This window comes from Apium graveolens, chromosome 10 (assembly GCF_009905375.1).
Source record: "Apium graveolens cultivar Ventura chromosome 10, ASM990537v1, whole genome shotgun sequence".
NCBI lineage: Eukaryota > Viridiplantae > Streptophyta > Magnoliopsida > Apiales > Apiaceae > Apium > Apium graveolens.
Window position 1 is genome coordinate 203902609 of NC_133656.1, and position 22942 is coordinate 203925550.

A 22942-nucleotide genomic window follows, 5' to 3' on the forward strand; every position below is an offset into this window, starting at 1 on the left:
AAAACCCACTGGAAACCGTCTTCTACTAGCTTTAGGAATATCCGCCGATGAGGCCCAACCACAAAGGCCCAAGTCTCATCTGCGGCTTCGAGACTTCACAGATAAGGCATCTCCCTGGCCAAGAATAACCCTCTGCTACCAGCCGTTTCTATAGTCCACGGACACAGGTTTAGCCGTGGTTCTCCCCAAATGTTTGACGCATCTTTGTCCCCCGATAAGGAGCCCCTACCTGATTGCAGGACAAGTGATCCCAAGCTTTTGGGTGCAAAGTGCAGGATACTCCAAAGTCTCCCAACGAGGATACCCGTTGACTACAGAGACAGAGCTCCCAAAGCACACACCAGATTTCACCCCACATCCCCAATGAGGACACCCATTGACTACAAGAGGAGGCCTTCAGTCCAGGCATACCCCTGGAGGTCTCTGACCACGGACACCGCCATTCCTGTAGATGTGCTACAGGAAGAAGTTCTTCAATAGAGTACCTGCATCAAATAAGTTAGTAATAATAATCTCCATATTCCTTGAATATTCCACAGAACCCATCCAAGTAATCCTGTTGAAGTCCCATCCAAGCCACCTCTCTCACTTAGGGCGCGCCCTAAGGCTCACCATAGGAATTCCTCATCCTTTCTTCAAGATTTGAGCGTGCCTCCTCACTATGCTTGAGGGCGCGCCTTTAAGACATGGTCAACCACAACTGTCAATCAACTATTCAATCAATAGGGCGTGTCTTTATTACGCAAAGGGCGCGCCTTCTTTCCTTTCATGGAAAGACATTCTTATATGCTCCTAAATTTTAGGCATTTCTCCTTCGATTTTGCCTATTTTATCAATCTTGATCTGAATATTGTTTATACCAATTTTTGGGCATAACAACTACCCCCAAATTTCATATGTCATTAAAAATGGGATTGGAATTTCACTTTATCTTTAATAAAATCTGTATAAACAAACTCCCCGGTACTACCTACTGGGCGCGCCCTAAACAGGGCTTGATCTTGTATAAAATTCTTATTTTCGTGCATTCTGAATTTCAAACCGCTGTTAAACTTATGAGGTGCGCCTTCAAGAGGGTGCGTCCTGAAATTTTGAAATGATTCGAAACGGTTTTCCTTATTCTTCGGGAATCGTGATTGACGCGACAGATTTGACAGTTGTCCTTTTTACCTATAAATACAGGTCACCATCAGTCATTTTTATTTTCACTTTTACTTTCCCCTTTCTTTTCATTTTCTCTTTCCTTACTAAAAGCTTCAACTCCAGCGACGAACTTTTGCTCGGAATCAGCTTTCTCCGTTACCATTCTCCAAATCTTTTCCGGTCAACTCCTTCTCCATTCGAAAAGGTATGAAAAACTTCTTGAATTTTTGAATTCCGTTGAGTAAATCACATTGCATGCCATGTTACCTTTTCATCTTCCATTTATCGAATGAACAAGTTCTTGTATGTATCTGTGTATATATAAATGTATATATATGTGTTTACTCATTTAGATCCTAAATCACAGGTAATCAATTTCAAATTTGTGTTTTTGGGAATTTCAACCGTTAGTATCTTTATGCCTTAGAAAATCATCACTTATAACCTGCACATCACCATATTTGTTTTTAGATTCTGCCAGCAGCTCAGGGCGCGCCCTCGTAGGCTTCTCTCACCAAAATGAAGTCAAACTTTAGTTAGATATGTACCCTTGGATACGCCTTGTCCTTGAACAGGGCGCACCTTATTTTAGTTAAAAACATCCCCTTAGACTAGGATTTTTATGGCACGCCTCCTCCTGATAGGGCCCGTCTTCTATTACAATAGGATATTTTTAAGCCCACCCATATTATTGGGGCATGATATCTTTTCAATGCACACCTTTCATTGCTCTTTATTTTTCCTTCTTCTTACTTTCTGAACTGGGCGCGCCTTCAATCTTTCTTAATTTTCTTGACAGCTGGAAAACGAGGGCGCGTCTTCTCCTTTTCATCCATTCAAGGATTTCCTTACCAATTTGGGAATCTACTCGCTCCAAGCACCTACTTCGACCCTCAACCTCCAAACGCCCACCATACTTCTGAATTTCTTAGCCGGGTAGCGCACCTTCTTCAAGATTCCAAAAGAGGTACCCTGATGGCGGAATCTTCAAACAGTTCTTCCACAGACAACATTCCTTTGTCTCGTAGACATGGGAAATAAAAACTAATTCAAAAAGAAAGATCCCCAGCTCCTATTAACACAGAATTAGACGATGAAGACTGGTTCGAGAGCTTGAATGCTGACAGATATAGAGGTGTCGAAAGAGGCGTTAATGTAGATGCAAGGCCTTCCAAAGTTTCTTATAGGGCTGCTTCTCCAAGCCTATCACCACAAGAACCACAGGGTGCGCCTACCTCTCCTATCTCTGAGGGTGCGCCTGAAGGAAATATATCGCCCCTTCGCGATGAACTAAATTTCTTTGATGAGGACTCCTTCAAGTTTTCCACCTCTCCTGAACCTTCTCCTATCCCCTTCCATTATTGGGAAGTTTCTGACAGTGAACTAGTCTTTGACTTGAACGAATTTGAACCATGCAATAAAGCAGTGAAGAAACGCTTTAGGAAGGAGCATGAAAAGCTTTTTTGCGTGGGCCTGTCCTCACCCTGTTCAGATGAGCAACTAGAATGGCTCATGGAGTTTTATGATATGGAAGGAATATGGGCGCGCCCTTTAAGCATGATGCGTCCCCATATTTTCAACTATGAGAGGAACTTTAAAATCCCTAGAATGGTAACCAGCCCTAAGCTGGTATCTTTGGGTTTAGGCGCGCCCTTACATCCCTATATTAGGGAAGTTATAGAACTCTATGACGTGGCTCCACTCCAACTCTCTCCCAATAGTTACAAATTTATTCTGGCCCTGTTCATTCTCTAACCGGACCTGGATTTTCCTCAACCTTCAATGGCTGAATTAACTTATTTTTTTAATCTGAGAAAGTCTGACCACGGGTACTACTACTTAGTTGTAGACAAGCAGCATAATAAGAAAGGTTTCTCCTTTGGCAAGCTCAGACATGAAAAAGGCTGGAAGGAAAACTTCTTTTACTTGTATGATATTCCCAGATTAAGGATAAGATTCAACAAGTCACCAAGTAAGGGCGCACCCTTTCTTTCTCTTTTCCCTACATTATTTCTATGTTCCTTTTTCCTTTTTTACATCCTTATACTTTTTTCAGACAGACTAGTGGCCAAACCACTTAAGGGCGAGCCCAAAAAACTAGCTGAAGCCCTTCTCAGAGTGGCTGCTGACAAGTGGAACTTAAAGAACTTAGTCACCCGGATCAATTTGACGCGAGTCGGAATTCTTTCTGACCAAGTAGGAACGAAATGTAAATACGTAAAATTTAGGAAAGGTGCCCTTGTTTCCCGTGATATTGTCCTAGATAGTGAAGAAGAGGCTGAAGAAGAAGAAGATGAAGTAGAAGACAGCTCTTTTCAAGGCCAAGATCCTTCAGGTTCAATCATTGCAAAGTCTAAAGGCGCGCCTTTCTATAATTGGCACGTCCTAGCTTCCTTTCTGTTAGCTTTTGTATTAGCAAACTAGATATAAATTCCTGTTAATATTGTTAATCTTTCCGCCCCTTAGGACGCGCCCTTTCACTCTAGGCGTAACACTTTATACATATTTATCAATGTTATCTTTATCAATTGCCTTTATTTATTGATTTGTTTAGCACACCTAATTGTCACATTTAATTAACATGTTCTATGTTTTATGCAGAAATGGCTCCTCCAAGAATCCCCAAATCCTTCGGGGCGCGCCCTGGTGACAAACCTAAGTCTAAGCCAAAGAAAGATGCTCCTGCAGCACAGGCATCCATCCCAAATCCAACTCCTATTCCTCAAACAACTCATGTCCTGAAAAGGCCCGTAATTGACCTCACGCATAAACAGGGCGCGCCTAAAAGGCATAGAACAGAGGGAGGCGCGCCTTCGGGCTCATCTGCTGCTTTAAATTCCCTCGGCCCTATAGGTTCACTTCATATTTCAGACGAAGAAGTGGAACAGTGGCAAGCCATGGACTTGGAAGAGGCCACTCGTGTTCTATAAAAGCATCCTGCCAGTTATTCGTCCACTCCACCCGGGTGGTGGAAAAGCTTCTTGAAGAGATGGCGCGCCTCGATAGGCTGCAGGGTGACAATAACATTTTGAAGAACACCCTTAAAGACAAGAATTTTCTGCATGCCAAAGATATCAAAGCCAAGGACTCTGAAATCTCTTCCCTCAAGGATGATGTGGCCAATCTTACTTCTCAGATGGAGATTGCCAACAAAAAGGCTAGCTCTCTCCACACTGAACTTGGTGGAGCCAACTTGAGGATTGAGTATCTTGAGGAGCAACAGAAAATGGGTTGGCCTGATGAAAAGAGGGAAATGACTGATGAAGCATTTTCCAGTGGTTTCCACTTCTACAGGATTGGTTTTATGGCCAATGTCCCTGATTACACTTTTGAGAAGTTTGGGGAGGAAACGGTTGCTGAGATGATAAAATTCAAGAAAGAGCACGCTGCTGAGGGTAAGAAGATGAGGGTGCGCCAAGAGAGGAAACCTCTAAGGACGCGCCTGAAGCTGATCCTAATGTTCGTCTTCAAACCATTCCCCCAACAGACGAGTCTCAGGGCACGCCCTGATTTATGTTTATCCTTCATTCGTACTTAAGTTTCAAATACTTCTGAGGAGCCAGCCCTCTTTTGATGTTGTACAAAGTTGTATGACTTATTTTTTGCTACTCTTTTTCCTTTGCGTTATGACATTTCGTATGGCTTAATATGATTTTATCTTTTTCATTATGCATAAAAATTTGTTAAGGCACTTCGACTTTTTCTTGGCCATTTTATATTTCCAAAAACATGAGACTTATACTTTCATGACGGCGCGCCCTTATATCATGTTTCTATAAATCTTTAATAAGTTTGTTATGACTTATGTCACTACAGGGCGCCCCCTTTGACATTTATAGAATATTTATTTAGCACATTTGTGTGTGTTTTCATGTCATTGAGATCTATAGACTCCTTTCCCGGAGCATGAGGGCGCGCCTTATTTCTTTTGCAAATAATAAGTACTTTTTCTTATCAGCGATTCCCTTGCGATAATTTACTTAAGTGCCATCCCAATGGTGTGCCTTAATCTGGAGGACTTTTACCTTAGTTTATTTGACTAGCCATATACTTTTATTTCTTCGTCGTCAGTTTTTTAGGCGCGTCCTTTCATGTATGCATACTATGTTATCTTGATTATGAAATAACAATTATTTGATAGGGCGCGCCTTAACATAGGGCGCGCCTCTGGTTATCCTCAAATGAAAAAAATTTCATGCCAAGCAGATAAAACAATTTGAAGTAACTTCTTTTTTTTATTGATAATGCGCTCTAGTGTACAAATTACACCAGTCCCATGGCTACTATGCTCTATGGGGAAATTATTTGAAAATTTTCTTCCTTCTGCTAGTTCTAAGGTTCGCAGTCACTGTACTACCCCCTAGGCTAGGAGGAATTTATTTGCTACTAGTCTATTACACAGGAATTAAGCATGAAAATGAGGGGGACACAGCCACACCCTATTGATAATACTTCCGTAAATATTTCGCATTCCACGCTCGAGGAATAGGTTTACCATCCAGATCTTCCAAGCGATAGGTTCCCTTCCAGAGTATAGCTTTATCCTTGTACGGTCCTTCCCAATTAGCTCCAAGCACCCCGTGCTGAGCTATCTTAGTGTTAGGCATAACCTTTCGCAACACAAGTTCCCCAACCTTGAACGGCACGGATTTTACCTTTTTATTAAAATACCCTACGATTCTCTGCTGATATGCAGCAAGCTTTAATTGAGAGTTTGTTCGGGCTTCATCTAACAAATCCAAGTGAAGCCTCTGGTTAACTTCTGCATCTTCCTCAACAAACACGTCTCTCCGGAGGGATTCAGCTCCTACCTCTAAGGGAACCATGGCCTTATACCCATAAGTCAGCAGAAATGGGGTTTCTCCTGTAGTCGATCTGGGAGTTGTATTGTAAGACCAGAGGACCATGGGCATCTCCTCTGGCCAATCTCCTTTTTTCTCTTCCAACTTTGCCTTCAAGGTATGTTTTATGATTTTGTTTATAGCCTTCGTCTGACCATTACTTTGCGGATGATAAACTGCAGCAAAGTCCTTTTTGATGTTCAAGTCCTCACAAAGCTTCCTTAACTCTTTACTATCAAACTGCTTCCCATTATCCGAGATGAGTTTGTAGGGGATACCGAACCTGCATGCTATGGAATTGAAAACAAAGTCCCTTATCTTCTTTGTTGTGATCGTGGCCAGAGGCATAGCCTCCGCCCATTTGGTAAAGTAGTCCACAGCCACCACGGCGTATTTCACACTCCCTTTTGCTTTGGGAAACTCTCCAATGAGATCGATTCCTTACATGGCAAAAGGCCAAGGACTTGCCAATGAGGTAATGGTAGATGTCGGGGCGTTGGAATAGTTGGTGAATCGCTGGCAACGATCACAAGCCCGGACAAACTTGAAGGCATCTTCTCTCATAGTTGGCCAGTAGTATCCTTGTCTGAGTACTTTTAATGCCAACGAACCACCCCCCGAGCGATTGCCACAAATCCCTTCGTGCACCTCTCTGAGAATATAATTTCCCTCTTCTATATCCACACAACGCAACAGTGGCTGATTAAATCCTCTCTTGTATAATATCCCGTCATATTCAACATTGTTTGCAGCCTGGTACCAAAGGTGTCGAGCCTGTAGTTTGTCTTCTGGTATAGCTCATATTTGAATATAGTTATGAACGGGGGTCATCCAATTTTCTCGCGGTATTTCTTGCGTCTGAAATACCTATACCTCTGGAATACTCGGGATTTCCTAGATTCCGAAGGGATTTGTCCAAGTTAGACGCTGTCCATCTGTGACCCCATCTTGGCCAAAGCATCTGCATTACTATTTTCTTCTCGCGGAATGCTTTCTAGCCTGGCATTTTCAGATCTTTCTAATAGGCGTTGCGCACATCTCATATATAACTCCGTCCGCGGTCCCGGGCCTGGAAACCTCCGTTGACCTGGTTCACAACTAATTCGGAGTCACTCCGAACTATCAGATTCACGGCCCCCGCCTTCAGAGCTAATTTCAGACCGTTGATCAAAGCTTCGTACTCAGCATCATTGTTAGTGACATAAAACTTGAAATGGATAACACTCATCAAGCGGTGCCCCTCCGGAGTGACCAAGACAATCCCGGCACCTGATCTATTATTGTTCACGGCCCCATCGACATGTAATATCCACCAAGGGTGTGGGAGTTCCTCCATTTTACCATCATGCGAATTTCCTTGCGAGGAAGGTTCTGCCAATACTATGGCCTTGTCATCAACTTCAGAATTAAACTCAAGTATGAAATTAGCCAGTGCATGTCCCTTGATTGTCGTGTGAGGACATTACTCCATATCAAATTGTCCTAGTTCTACAACCCATTTTAACATTCTACCCGATGATTCGGTTTTGTGTAGAATATGCCGAAGCGGATATGCGGTGCGAACTTCTATTCGGTGAGCCTAAAAGTATGGTCTTAACTTTCGTGCCGCAAGAATAAGAGTGTACACAAGTTTTTCCATGTTGGTATACCTGGTTTCCGCATCTAGCAACCTTTTGCTCAAATAGTATACGAGCCACTGGTGGCTTGCTTCTTCCTTCATCAACACCGCGCTGACAGGGTATTCAGATACCGCCAAGTAAAGAATCAATGTTTCTTCATCTTCCGGCTTGGCCAACATTGGAGGATTTCTCAACCGCTCTTTGATTTTCAGAAAATCCTCTTCACACTCAGGGGTCCACACAAAATCCTTCCCCATTCCTTTGACTACCTTGAAGAATTCCTTGCACCTATCTGATGACTTTGAGACAAATCGATTTAGGGCCGCAATCCTTCCTGTCAGGCTCTGTACTTGTTTGACGCTGGTGGGAGATTTTATGTCCAACAGAGCCTTGATTTTTGCCGGGTTGGCCTCAATTCCCCGGTGAATGACCATGAATCCCAAGGATTTCCCTGATTCCACACCGAATACACACTTCTGAGGGTTTAGCTTCATCTTATACTTTCTCAGAATATGGAACATCTCAGCTAAGTCGGCGATGTGATCTTCTGCCTTCCTAGACTTTACGAACATATCATCCACATACACTTCCATCGTCTTTCCAATCTGCCTCTTGTACATTTTGTTTACCAATCTTTGATAAGTGGTACCGGCGTTGATCAGACCAAATGACATTCCAATATAGCAATAGAGTCCCCTATCAGTAATAAAAGAGGTATGCTCCTGGTCGGGCCCATACATGAGAATTTGATTATACCCGGAGTATGCATCCATGAAGCTGAGCAAGACATGTCCTGTCGTGGTGTCGACCAACTGATCAATTCTTGGTAAGGGAAAACTATCCTTTTGACACGCTTTATTCAGATCGGTGAAATCCACACATGTTCTCCATTTACCGTTGGGCTTTTTTACCAACACCGGGTTTGCTAGCCACTCCAGGTAGAAGGATTCCCGAATTAGTCCGACGTCCAGGAGCCTATCTACTTCCTCTGCTAAGGCTATAGCTCTCTCTCCGCTTACGGCCCTACGCTTTTGTCGAACCCCTTTATGTTTGGGATCGATATTCAAACGGTGGCACATTACCTCTGGGTCAATCCCTACCATTCAGAATGGTTCCATGCAAATACGTCAAGGTTCGCTAAGAGAAATATCGAGAGACCCTCCTTCAACCTTGGTGCCAACTGATATCCTATTCTTAAAACTTTACTTGGATCTTTTTCATCGACAGGGATTTCAATTGTATCTTCTGCTGGCCCCATCTTCTCCATTGGCATTGGTATCCGGGGATCCAGGTCGGGCGAATCATGGTTTTCATTGTCCTGTAGAGAAGGCGCATCCCCTTTAGGAAGAGCATCGACTTCTTTAGAAGGCGCGCCCTGTATCGCAGGGGAATCAACTTCCTTGATATGTTTTGCGGGCAAGGGCTCTCCTTTAGGACGAAGGGCATCTACCTTATGCTCATCCTGTTCGAGGCTTTGCAAGATGTCGAATCTTCCTTCTAACCGTTCCCCATTGAGGTCTGCTTGGACTATGGTTTTTGAGGCCTCCTCTTCTTCCAACATCTCAATTCTGATTGTATCTTCCAAGAACAACGTTGTTGGGGCCAGCCCAGAGGGACGCTCATCTTCTTGCTCGACATAATAATGGACTCGGATTTCCTCGATCGGTTGCTCAATGCTCTTTTCTCGATCATCGTCTGATGTATCTTCGGCGTGGGAGTCTTTTCTGAAGCCTCTCATAGCTTGCCTGTAGCATTCCCAAGAGTCATACTGAGAGCCCTTTATACTCCCCACCCCATTTGGCGTTGGAAACTTGATGGTCAGGTGGCGGATTGAAGTAATAACCCTCATTTCCCGCAGAAAAGGTCATCCCAACAACACATTATGGGACGATTCCTGATTCAGGACCTTAAACTCGAGCATCTTTGTTACCAACAACGGGCTTTCCCCCAAAGTACATGGCAGCCGAATCGATCCCATGACTCTAACTCCCGCGCCGGAAAAGCCATAGACCCACGAATCTTCCCCCGACATATCCTGATCAGGTAGCCCCATCTTCTTAAAGGTGCTGTAGTAGAGGATATTTACCGAGCTTTCATTATCCACAAAGGCCCTATGGACGATTTTGGTTCCGATCTGGATGGAAATAACCAGCGCATCATTGTGGGGGTGATGCACCCATCGGGCATCTGCTTCTCTGAAGGTAATATCCATGGACTCGCCCTTAAATACTTTGGGCGGTCTAGTTTCCACCCTATGAATGTCCGTGAGAGGTCTGAACCGAGCTTCCCTAGCATATTTTTCCAAGGCTCGGTTACTGCATTCCATCCCGGGATCTCCCCCGTAGATTGTTCGGATGCTGCCATCCCTGACAAATTTATTTTCCTCCAGAGTATCATTGTTCGACCCCCGTGAGGCTCACCTTTCTTCTTCCTTTGCTCTGTCATCCTTGTGCTTCCTTACTTTCTTGACTACCCATTCGCCAAGGTATCCTTCTTTGATAAGCGCTTCGATCTCATCTTTTAAATGTCGACACTCATGCGTGTTATGTCCAGATGATTAATGGTATTCACAATACTTTTTCTTGTCTTTGTTTTGCCATCATGATAAAGCTTCAGGTTTTCTAAATAGCCCTTTGTTTTTGTTTACCTCGAAGATATGCTCGATAGATGCGACCAAAGGCGTGTACCGGCTTGTTCTGTAGTCATAGTTTGAGGGAGGGCTCCATACCCTCCTCGTGTTCGCGGTATTCACCCGGTCTGGGCTCAGACTACCCCTTCTGTACCTTGGGTTTGGAGACCTATCTCTCTTCCTTGCTTTGTTTCTCTGACTTGCATGCAAAGTCGGTTGTACCTCTGCCAGAGATTGTTCTATGGCTTTAAATGATTCTGCCAAAGCAAATATATCTGCTAGAGTAGCTAGGTCTTTTCCTTGTAAGTGCTTCCAAAAATCCGAACTAACCCTTAATCCTGCGATCAAAAAGCTTTTCAGGGCTTCGTCTGATGCCCCCCTCACGCTGGTAGATTCAGCGTTGAACCTTTTGAAGTACGACGTCAAGCTTTCATTTTCCCTTTGCCTAACATTGGAAAGGGTTGTGACTGAGGGCGCATATCTTACCGCAACTTGGAACTTGGTCAAGAACGGAGTTTTCATCTGATCCCAGGAAGTGATCACTCCTGGTCCGAGCTTTTGAAACCACTGTTGGGCGCTTTCTTTAAAGGTTGCCACCAAGAGCCGGCATCGAGCCAAGTCCGGGACTTGGTACACATCCATCTCTATATTAAAATGACCCAGGAATTCCACAGGATCAGAGTTTCCGTGGAAACGGAGATCGCTAGTAGTGTTGCGATACCCGGCCGACAACTGTGCCTCTCTCACCGCCACCGAGAACGGGGAAGGGATTTCAACTGTGGTCGTCACTCTGCCTTCCAGATGGTTAAACAGCCTTTTTAGATCTCCCACATTGAAAGTCCCCACACCCGGAATAGTCTGCATCTGAGGTTGCGGACCTTGGGGTTGCAGCGGAGGTACCTCTACTTGGTTCCCCCCTAGAGGGGCTTGCTGCTGGTTCGTGTTCTGGGCGTCTTCGGGTATCACAATTACTTCGGGGTTCCGACCTTGATCTCCCCCTGATATTCTCCTTGACCCCGACCACGGCCTCGAGCCGTCCCGCGATCATAGTTTTCCACATCTCTGTGATCATTATGTTCCGCATAGTTATCGTTGCCTGCTCGATTATGCCAGCGCGAATCAATGTGGCCACGGTAATTGTCGCGACGGTATCCATCTAAATACCTACCTCGGCCTCCACCTCTTCCCCTCCATTGAAGCCTTCTCCAACGATCGCTTCCATACCCACGATCATATCGATCCAGCGATCTGCGGGGAGGAGCTCTCTCATGATCGCGGTGCAACTCCCAATTTTCCTGGGAATTCAGGGGCACACGCGTTGTATCATGGGGCTTCACATCTCCACGATCAGCTTCTTTTTTCCATTCAAGCAGCAACATTCTTAAATCATCATCGTCCAGGCGGATCCCCAAGCGATCTTTCAAAGCCGCGAAACCCCGTTGTTGATTCTCCGGCATTGACTCCGCCTGTCGGCGTTCCTCAAGACTACGTCCAGACCGGTGCGGATGGGTGGCCCCCTGGTTATCCGCCCGCAGGATTTCTCGACCATCAACATCTTCCTCCACTAGCTCGATGATTGGGGACGTGTCATTGGAATAGTCTAGGCGCCGCGGGGTTATCGGCACACGCCCTCCTCCACTGCGGCCGTGGCCGGCTGAGGCGTCCTTATCAGTCATAGGTGTTTTTTCAGGTGCATGAGTTGCACGGCTGCGGCGAAGGCCCCTCCTGGTCTTGCGTCGCTCCACGGTGCTCAACCTTGAATCGAAACCATTCAAAGCATCGCCCATGCGATACAGTTGTTCCAACAAGTCGGCGTTGCTCATGAGCACAGGCGGCTGTCCCCCAACGTCCGGAGTGGGACGATCAGTCATTGGTGGAACGTAGGGTTCATGTTCATAGCCGTGATCAGAATCTTCCTCAGAACTTCCATCATAAAAACTTCCATCACGATATTGAGACATCCTTCCTCCTAGATGCAGATCTTGATTACCCCTCCTTATAGCGCCAATTTGTTGACGGAGGAATTTGGGAGCAACAAAGTTTGAGGTTCGCAGCCGGAAACAAGATCTGTGATGGCGGTTCTCCGTTGGAAATGTGAACAGTAATCGGTGGATCCGATGAACAGTATTCGTCGGAAAAGATGAACAGTGTTTGGTGATGGTGATTATTGGGGGCTGAGATTGCTTAGGGTTAGTGGTGGCTCCTTTGCGCTCTCACTTCTGACCCCTTACAATTTGCCTACGTACCCCTATTTATAGGGGATCAAGCCCACGTAGTTCTTGGAACAAGAAACCTAATGGGCTTAGATTTCTTATCCCGAGACCCAGTAGGAAACCCACTGGAAACCGTCTTCTACTAGCTTTAGGAATGTCCGCCGATGAGGCCCAACCACAAAGGCCCAAAGCTCGTCCGCGGCTTCGAGACTTCACGGATAAGGCATCTCCCTAGCCAAGGATAACCCTCCGCTACCAGCTGTTTCTCTAGTCCACGGACGCAGGTATAGCCGTGGTTCACCCCAAATGTTGGACGCATCCTTGTCCCCCGATAAGGAGCCCCCACCAGATTGCAGGACAAGTGATCCCAAGATTTTCGGTGCAGAGTGCAGGATACTTCAAAGTCTCCCAACGAGGACACCCGTTGACTACAGAGACAGAGCTCCCAAAGCACACACCAGATTTCACCCCACATCCCCAATGAGGACACCCATTGACTACAGGAGGAGGCCTACAGTCCAGGCATACCCCTGGAGGTATCTGACCACGGACACCGCCTTTCCTGTAGATGTGCTACAAGAAGGAGTTATTCAATAGAGTACCTGCATCAAATAATTTAGTAATAATAATCTCCATATTCCTTGAATCCTCCACAGAACCCATCCAAGTAATCCTGTTGAAGTCTCATCCAAGCCATATCTCTCACTTAGGGCGCACCCTAAGGCTCGCCATAGGAATTCCTCATCCTTTCTTCAACAATTGGGCGCGCCTCCTCACTATGCTTGAGGGCGCGCCTTTAAGATATGGCCAACCACAACTATCAATCAACTATTCAGTCAATGGGGCGCGTCCTCATTACGCAAAGGGTGCGCCTTCTTTTCTTTCATGGAAAGACATTCTTATCTTCTCCCAGGCGTTTCTGCTTCAATTTTACCTATTTTATCAATCTTGATCTGAATATTATTTATACCAATTTTTTTGGCATAACAGTTTCTTACATAATCATTCCCATAGTTGTAGCCATAATTGCGACCTCCATAGCCATAGGCCCATAGCCACCATTGTAAAAATCTTTGTAATAAGCTTGTTGCGAATAGTGGTGGCCAAACGAGTGTGCCGGACGTGCCGTGCCGGGTTTTTGGCGGGCCGAGTCTCCTCACTCAGGACTCGTAGACGGCACGTTTAACCGTACAATTCGTGCCGGGTTCGTGCCGAGTCAGGGAAGTTGAAGTCGCATGCAACTCGCGGTTTATACGAGCTACACGGGTTAGGTAGATGTAAGACAGAACTGCAAGAATTTAAGGCTATAAACGGTGCGTGTCTGCGGTTGGCGGGGCGAGTCGGCGGTTTGCGGGGCGACACGGGTTGGGACGAGTTGCAGAATCAAACAAGAAGGCTTGTTCATCAATCTGTTTGTGCAAGAAGGCTTATAATATTCATTTAGTTATAATATATTACAAAAATCAAGCAGCTTGTTTATCATCTATTTGTGCAAGTTGCAATTATTTTAGTTATAATATTATAACAATTAAACTGTAAACAACTAACAACTATATCGATAATTATCTTGATTTAATTTTTTTCCAAAATTATATTAAATATTCATCTCAAAAATAAATTAGTTGATAAAATGAGTTAAATTTTAGATGTAATTAGTGGCGTTGTTGCCATAATTTGGAGGGAGTCGACCACGTTTTTGTCGTAGCAAATACAAACAATTACAAGAACCAACACATTAACATAAGTTATAATCACTTAACTATTAAAACCAGATACAGATAGTATATGCATGTTACATGTTCAGAAAGTTCACGCGGGTAGGCGGTTCACACGGGCTGGCGTGCCGTGCTGTACAGGCGGGTCTACGAGTTGTCGTGCCGTGCCGGTGATGCGAGTCGTGCCGTGCCGGTCTGCGGTTAACAAATATTCAACCCGTACTCGCCTCGTTACTATTCCCGGGTCGTGCCGAGTTTAAGTCGCCCCGCGACGGATTGAATTTATACGGTTTTGTTGGCGAGCCGGGGCGAGTTCGGCCGGTTTGAACCGCCCGTCTGGCCACCTCTAGTTGCGAATAATTGTAATAAGCTTGCATCTCAGCAGCATCTTTTAGATATTGTTTATATCTTTGACGTTGTTCGAATTTGGGCATATATAAATTCTGAGAGCATCCTCCTGATTGAACACCAACAAGTGTGATGTTTTGGCGGTCTTCCCCAACACCTTATGCAATAATTTGGGATCCAAAGCTCCAGATACTAGAAAAGTGTTTCAAGTGTCCTCACCATGCATCTTGAAATTAGATATCTATGTATACATGCAAAATCTTACTCCACAACATCGTAACGAGAGTTTTTAATACTATTAAAATAATAGTAAAAATAAAAAATTTAATAAAATAAAATTATTGACTTTATATATTTTAAATTAAAAATATTAATTGCAGTACTCAACCAAACACGTAATATCATATATGATACCTGATAATTATAACACTCTAACCCGATTACTGATTTCAACTCGATATCACATATTCAATCAAACGACCCTTAATTATTAAGTTGATTGAAGCTTATCATTTGTATTATTTATTTTTGGCAATTCACACAACTAAAAATACTCTCGCATATTTACATTTATATTTATGTTTGTATTCGGAATTTCTACTAGCAAAACAATTTTATTTATACTTAAATTAACCTTCATATACTTTTATTTGCCCAACACTTTCCTTAATTGTTTATGAGAAATGGTTAGGACTGAGTATAACTGAAATCAAAATCGAAAAATTGAACCGAACCGTGTTAATTCGGTTCGGTCCCTTTTTCAAATATTTGATCTATTTGGTTCGGACCGAAGAGACCGAGATAAAATTCAGTTCAGTTCGGTTTTTTAAAAAATATTTCGGTCTTGACCGAATATACCAAATCATAAATAATATAATTTCATATTATATACATTTTAAATATATCTTAAAAATTATAATCCTAATTCTTAATTTGTAATTGTATTAATACACTATTAAAACTCTACATATCACATTATTTTAATTATATTTTACATTTTATAATTTGTGGTTTAATTTTTAATGTAATTTTCTTTTTGAAAAAAAATCGGTCTGTTCGGTTTAAAATTGGACCGAACCGAATTATTTCGATCCGGTCCGGAATATAACTTCGGTCTGATTTGGTAAAAAAAAAATGACTATTCATTTTTTCGGTCTATTCGATTTGGACCGAACCGACCGAATACTCGGTCCTTGAAAAAGCATTCCCAAATGGGGAGTTGTAACATTGCCTATTTATTATTTCCTCGTTAACGAAATGAACTCCTGATACATCAATATAAGTCATACAAATAAAATAATGACACCTATTATTTGGAAATATTTTTTAAACGGGGCACGTAGTATTGCTCATTGTTTTGTTTTTGGGAGTTAGCGATATTATTTTCGAAAATTCTGAATTGGAAGTTTGCAGTCGGGGCTATCCGTCTGCTGAGACCTTTCGGGAGTTCGGCCCTGTATAATTTTAATTTTTGAAGTAAGTCGGCGCAGAAGAATTTTATTTTGAACTAGCCCAAGCCCAATTCTTCCAAACACAGGTCACTGCTCATTCACTGAAACAACACTTCTTGTCACTAATCTCCTCTTGGAGCATCTCCCATAATTCTTGGCTATAATAGTTGGATAAATAATAAAATATTAATTATAACTAATGATTTTACATTTATATAAGTTTGACTAAATATTTGGACCTAGATGTTTGAAATGTTATCCTACTCAATATTAAGACATCGATACTCTATGAAAATGTGAGTGATCTCACGATCAAATCGAGATCTTATTAATTACAATATTCAATTTCTAATTTTGATGACTGACCAATGCAACAACATAAACTTCTTACACCTGCTCGTTATAATTATTATTTATTTTTTTCTGATTACAACAGGTAACTTACAATCTTACATATACAGGAACTATTTACAGCAATTTACAGCAAATTCATAGATAAAATTATTATCTATTGTCGTCTATTATCTTGCAGCAACAAAATACAAACATAATAGGAATCCTTCAGAAAGCTTCTTCGGGCTTCAAAAAGTTATGATATTCCAATTGAGTCATCTCTCCACTAGTTGCTGGATCAAACTTGCAGCGGTAGAAACTGCAGAAATTTTTATCAATTGTAAAAGGATTTGCTACTAGCAGGGAGTACAAAACTAAAAGATGGTTGATTTAATCTACATATAACTGTAGAGGGTGAGAGAACTTTCAAAAAATAATCAGTGTACCGTGTACATAATATATACTCGCACTTGTAAAGGCCCGTTTGAGGAATAGCATTAGCGGGGATATGTTCTACGCTAATACCAGATTCATAAAATTTAGGCATAGAGTGATGGACTCACCTTCCATCCAAGCCAAGAATAACAACCGTATTCTTCTGGTGACCAAATGCAACAATGTACTGGGATCCCTCAATCAATCGATATTGAGCCACTGACCACTCTGAGTTGAAGTACTTGGGCAATACCCCTATCAAATTAAACATTAATCAGACATGAACTTGATGGAGACACGTTGAAGGGACATGCCGGGTCACAATTTACTTACATATCTAATACCATAATAAAATGCATTATAGGTCTTAGAAATGCCAGTAAATAAAGGAACAGGAGATAGAATAAGGGGTTTAAAGATTTTAAATGAGATAGCAAGGCAGAAATTTCAAACCGACATTATCAACTAATTGACTCATAATTTCATAAATCCGGAATGATTTCAGATAAAGAGTTCACCGCCATAATTATATTTAACCTAAACTAATTCTGGTTCGAAAGAAGCCAAAATTTTATAACTTACATCTCATTCTGGGTAAAATATAGCTGTTTAACATTATTATTACAGAATACTACGGAAAACAATTAAAACATCATCTTACATCAAAAAAATATACAAAGTATATAATAATAATTTAACCTAAACTGTATCTCTTACACCTAAGCTATAAGCCAGTCGTGACTTGAGCAGAACTTACGAATGAAAGTAAGGCAATTGTATTCGGATAAAATAATTGATTTTAATTAACTATATAACTTAACCAACAAACTAACTACCCACTTATATAGCAGAAATGGTCTCCCCAACTTCATTGGATATTGTAAGCATAGTGCATCATCAAAGCAGCCATCAACAGTAGTTACAATAAAAATTAAATAGCAATCTAACACCAATAATGAAGTGGCGTAGGCACGCAGCACATAAACCAGAAGAGAATGTGTGGACATCTATCAGTCCACAGGAGGTAGGTCAACTAAATTCGTGAAGCATTGTCGTACAGTCATCTAAATACATATATGAGATTACTCTCAGCTGTGCATTTAATTCCGATTCTTCCACTTCCAGCTACTTCTATAATGTTGTCAGTGTACCAAAATGTCAACAAAGCTAGGCACTTAAAAATAACAGTACGTAGATAAGGCACAACCAACCCTGTTTGGCTGGAAGGAATAGGGGGTTTAGTTTAACCAACTGGCTCAAACTTGAATGGAACTCGTTTTCGACTTCGAGATCGAATCAGTCTGGCTAGATAGGGAACTCAAGTCGACCTGAATTCTATACGAAGGACTTGGGCTTGACAATCTGTTGTAAGGAAAGAACCGAGAAGAGTACAGGTTGCAATTTGAACTACTTATTAACATTTATGCCTACCTTTCATTAAACCGTCCATTCAATTACCATTTCAAACTAAGGCATATAACAACCAATTTATAACTGGATACTTGTTCCTTCATCCAGCTACAAAGGGTTTATTTGGAGTCCTGTTGTGGTGAAAGTGCTACGAAAAAAGTGGAGGAAAAATGATAAGTGTTTGGTAGATAGATAATATAGCTTTTATGTTGTATTTAAGGGGTACTTAATATTAAGTTTAATGGTTCAGATTGGTTTCATCCAAAATAAATTAAATTATGTCGGACATTTATTATGAAGCTTTGTTCTTCCAACATGTTCTCAGACTGTAAGGAGAGTAAGTTTGAAGCTTTTGCGTAAGAAAAGCCACAGTGGGAAGTTGTTTTAGCTGGAAAAACAGCAGTTGGGTATACAAAAGAAATATCAAACAAGTTCTTCGCACACTGCAGCTCAAGCCGGCCTAAAATTTTAAAAACAATTTTTACATGGCTAAACCTGCACAGGTCAAGACATAGTTTTGATACTCAACCTGCAATGGGCCCAAACAAACTTGAGCTTCTTTAAGAGTTTCAGGTAAGGTCGAGGTCAAAACTCAGCCAACCTACGTAATCATTATCCAGTCTAACAGTTTCTTTGAAATCAGCTAGTCAAAAAATTCCAAACCCAACAAATACACCCAAACTTAACACAATTAATAAAACATGTTCAAGCTTGGATCACTTACAGATTCAAGCCCAGACGAATTTGTATGCATGAAAAGAAAACTCAAGTCAACTCGTGAGTGGCTTGGCTTATAATAAGGCCCCACTTACATTTACAATGTAATTAACTTTACATTCTCACAGCACAACCTAAATCTTTACCTCCCACAGTCCCACCGGTCTATTTTTCTTTGTAAATTTTTATTTTTCATTCCATTCCGTCCATTCCGTTCCTTTTAAATTGGAGTAATACAGACAGATGCTTTAAAATGTACAACAAATCATTAGTCATGTTCTGATTAATAAATCTGTAATCAATACTAATGCATTCCCCAAACTTAATTTTAATATTGGTACCGTGAGGGTTCGAAATTGTCTATTAGCTTGGAACTAAATAATATGTACTAGTAGACCAGATTACCTACTAGAACCTAAAACCCTCTAAATACAACTTCCTTTCTACCTAAGCGGCTATATGAACTGGTGAAAAAACTATAGAGAACTAATCAGGTCCCCTTCTGTTCTCCTGACTTCTTAGATCACTTAATTTACGTCGGGTTAAAAACACTTCATCCAATAGTGACATCCCCACTGTGTCTTTTAGTATATCAGTCAAGTACATGCCGGTTGTCTGTTAACACACATAGATGAAATGAAGATTCCCAACCAATCGAATTAGATCATTTTTATTGTGACTGACGTCTCCTCTCTTTTATACCATCTTAATACTAGCATGTATTCTCTGATGAAAAACAAATTACGTGAACCCTTTGCACCTTTAACTTCCACAACATTCTTAATATATCTAGTTTTTGACCAAAAGCTAATAAAATTGCAGAACTGTTACCAGCTTCACGATCCAACATTATTAAGAAAGGTTGTAGACTTGTAACTAGCTTCGGTCTCCACCACGGAAAATTCAGTTCATAGCTTCAGATACTATTAGATGATGCTTACAACAAGAAAAAATACAGAGAACTGCTACGGAGGCAAATTTCTGGTGACTTTAAAAAATTATGAATTAAGGAGTAAGGACATTTATTAGGTAAAGCAATGTGTTAAAATGGCAAACTGCAACTAAGAAAGAAACTAATATAGGATTACATAAAAGGCAAAACAAGTATAAGCACACCAAATTTTAAGAAGACGTCAAACCTTTAATGAAAGATAAAGGCGAGCCCGGCGAGGTAACGGCAAGTTTGGGATTGGAATTGTTGTCTAAATTATCAGTCCCTTCATTTTGTGAATGTGTTTTCAAGCTGAAGACATGTACAGTGCCCTTGTCACTTGAAACTGCCAGCCATTGTGCAGTTGAGGAGAATGCCAAACTATATATCTCTGCTCTGTCTACTCCCCTCCTCACCTGTTGTTAATTAACCACTAAATAAAACTACGTGTACTATTGAATGTTTAAAAATGCAGTTTAAAACTGAAAATAGCTTAAAAATGCAAACTATAACCATTTGATCAGAAGATCTAATATCTCTGAGTACCTACTATACGCACTCCTTCCTAACCAGATGAGACAATGAAACATACACACATTCAAGGCTACATAACCAAATTTTGCAAAACTCCTAATTAAATTAAGAATAGTAAAAGACCTGATCTACTGATACCTTCAAAAATAAAGACTAGTGATCCTAAAAGTTAAAATACCATATAAATATCTGCAGAAATCAAACTTATGACATAGTCCATGAATGGCCACTAAATTACTTTCCTCCGACATAAATAATAATAACAACCCTGGATATTATAACAGTACAACGGCTCAGGGTCTCGAATATATAAAAAAATTATTAGTAAATTAACATTGAGAATCGCCCAATTTTTTTTCTACAATTTAATCCAAATTATTTTTGTAGTCTAACTTTTTACATCCAGTAGAAAAGTTTTAATATTATTCTCACCAACAAATTCTTGCCATTTATCTATACTTATATTCCAATATATTTTCCTCAATTCCATTCCATTATACAGGAGATTCAGTAATCACTATACTTAAACTATATCAACTTCTGCCTGATTTATCTCAATTCTTAACAACCTTCTCTGTTAAGAGCTTCGGCTTTTTCAAACTTCTACCTGCTGCTCAGCATCCTAATTCCTAAAGTATTCACAGCTATTAAACTAGCATATTCCGAGTTCATTCAATTCAAACCACCCAACTAAACAAATAACATTCACATCCTACACAAACTAGCCCGGCATAAACTAGACTGAACAAAACTCTACAACTCACCTCCTGCAACAAAGTCCCATCATAAGTATTAAAAATCCGCACCAACGTCCCTTTAGTACTAGCAGTAGCTAACAACACCCCGTCCTGCGAAAGCTTCAAACACGCAATCCTCGAATCATGAGCCAAAATAAACTTAGTCCTTTTCGTCACATAATGCTCCACCCTCACCTCCCCTTTCCGTAACCCAAAACATACCATCACAAACGAACCACTCCCTTGTGAAACCTCACACAACCCTTTTGGATTCTCGAAAGTCTCAACCTGATGTAACAACTTCAAATCCGCGAAATTGTACACCAAAACCTTCTTCTCAAGAACCACCACAATACTATCTCTTCGTAATCTCACGCCACGTACTTCAGACCTAAATGTTAACTCTCCGATACATCGACTTTGATGATCATCCCAAATCATCACTTTATTAACTGGATACTGAGGATCAGTACCTCCACCGACTAACGCGAGAATATTACACCGGAATAGCATTTCTACGATACCTATACCGCCTCCGGTATCGAAATCGCGTCGAAAAAGCTCGCGAAATGGGTCGCAATTGTAAATACGGAAGCCGCGGTCTGTCCCGCTTGAGAAACAGCCGTAGTCTTGGTTGAAGGTGACGTGGAGGAGATTTGGAGGTGGAATTTGATCGGAATTGGTGGAATTAGGGTTTGGAGTGTCGACGACGTCTGTTGGGGGAGTTGAATTAGGGTTAGGGTTTGGAATTGGGGGAGGAGGGTTAAGAGGGGAATCGGTGATGTCGGGTTGGTTGGGCCAGGGAGACGGGGAGAGAGTAGTCATATGGGAGAGATTTGAGAGAGGGAGGGAGAGAGAGAAAGGGGGGGATTTGGGAGAGATTGAGAGAGAGGGCGGAGAGGGGATGAGTGTTTTGGTGGTGCTTGTTATATTGACTGTTTTGCCCTTGGGGAAGAGAATATGGTAGGTGGACGTTAATATAATGATGATATTGATATTGATATTGATGTTCTTATGTTGAAGGTTATTTCCTTTTTAAACTAACTGCAGTAAATCTATTGAGTTTTAAATTTAAATTTTTAATGATCAATATATATTACCCATAAATTATATTTTAATATTATTTAAATAAATGTTGTGTTGGGAAAAATATTTTAATTAATTAATAGTTATCTCCAATTTTTTATATTAAATAAAGTTAGAATTTACCTTTTAGAAAAATATGTGTACAATATATTATTCACGAATACTTATATTTATTCGTGTTTGATTCATTATGTTTACAAACCTTTTGTGTTCGATTTGGTTCATAATCATACTCGAATTCGGATAAGAAATTTTGTTTAATAAAATTATGGAACATTATTTGGTTCTTTAAAATTTCATCCAAGTTTATCATTAAGTTGTCTGAATTGGATTCGTTTAGGACTCTCTTAAATACTCATAAGATGATGAAAAGATAAATATTTGTTTAATAAAATTATGGAACATTGTTTGGTTTTTTAAAATTTCATCCAAGTTTATTATAAATTTGTCTGACTCTTACGTACTTATAAGATGATAAAAAGATAAACATTTGTCTTTTTTTTGAAATAAGATAAACATTTGTTTAGTAAAATTATGGAACATTGGCCTGGAAGGATCGGCTCAGTTGATTAAAGAGGGAAAAACTATTATCTATATTACAGATTCGAATCCTACGTGAGGAATTTTTTTAATTATATTTATTCACGTGATTTGTAAGTTATTACGTGAGCCCCGTAAATATTAGTTACAATAAAAAAAAATTATGAAACATTGTTTGGTTCTTTAAAATTTCATCCAAATTTGTTAAAAATTTGTCTCAGTTAGATTCGTTTAGGACTTTCTTACATACTCAAAAAGAT

The 22942-nt window shown here is 41.0% G+C and overlaps 2 protein-coding genes across 2 annotated transcripts; both read right to left on the reverse strand.

Moving 5' to 3' along the window:
* Positions 1 to 10202: 10202 nt before the first annotated feature.
* LOC141691688 (uncharacterized) lies at positions 10203 to 11096 on the reverse strand. The gene has a single exon (XM_074496450.1). The coding sequence runs from the start codon at positions 11094 to 11096 to the stop codon at positions 10203 to 10205; it is 894 nt and encodes a 297-aa protein (XP_074352551.1).
* A 5263-nt stretch (positions 11097 to 16359) lies between these two features.
* On the reverse strand, positions 16360 to 22015 carry LOC141689746 (autophagy-related protein 18a-like). The gene is made up of 4 exons (XM_074494121.1): positions 21084 to 22015; positions 19994 to 20201; positions 16856 to 16982; positions 16360 to 16611 (listed from the first exon to the last, which is right to left on the reverse strand). The coding sequence occupies exons 1-4, from the start codon at positions 21879 to 21881 to the stop codon at positions 16521 to 16523; spliced, it is 1224 nt and encodes a 407-aa protein (XP_074350222.1). The 5' UTR covers positions 21882 to 22015; the 3' UTR covers positions 16360 to 16520.
* Positions 22016 to 22942: the final 927 nt, after the last annotated feature.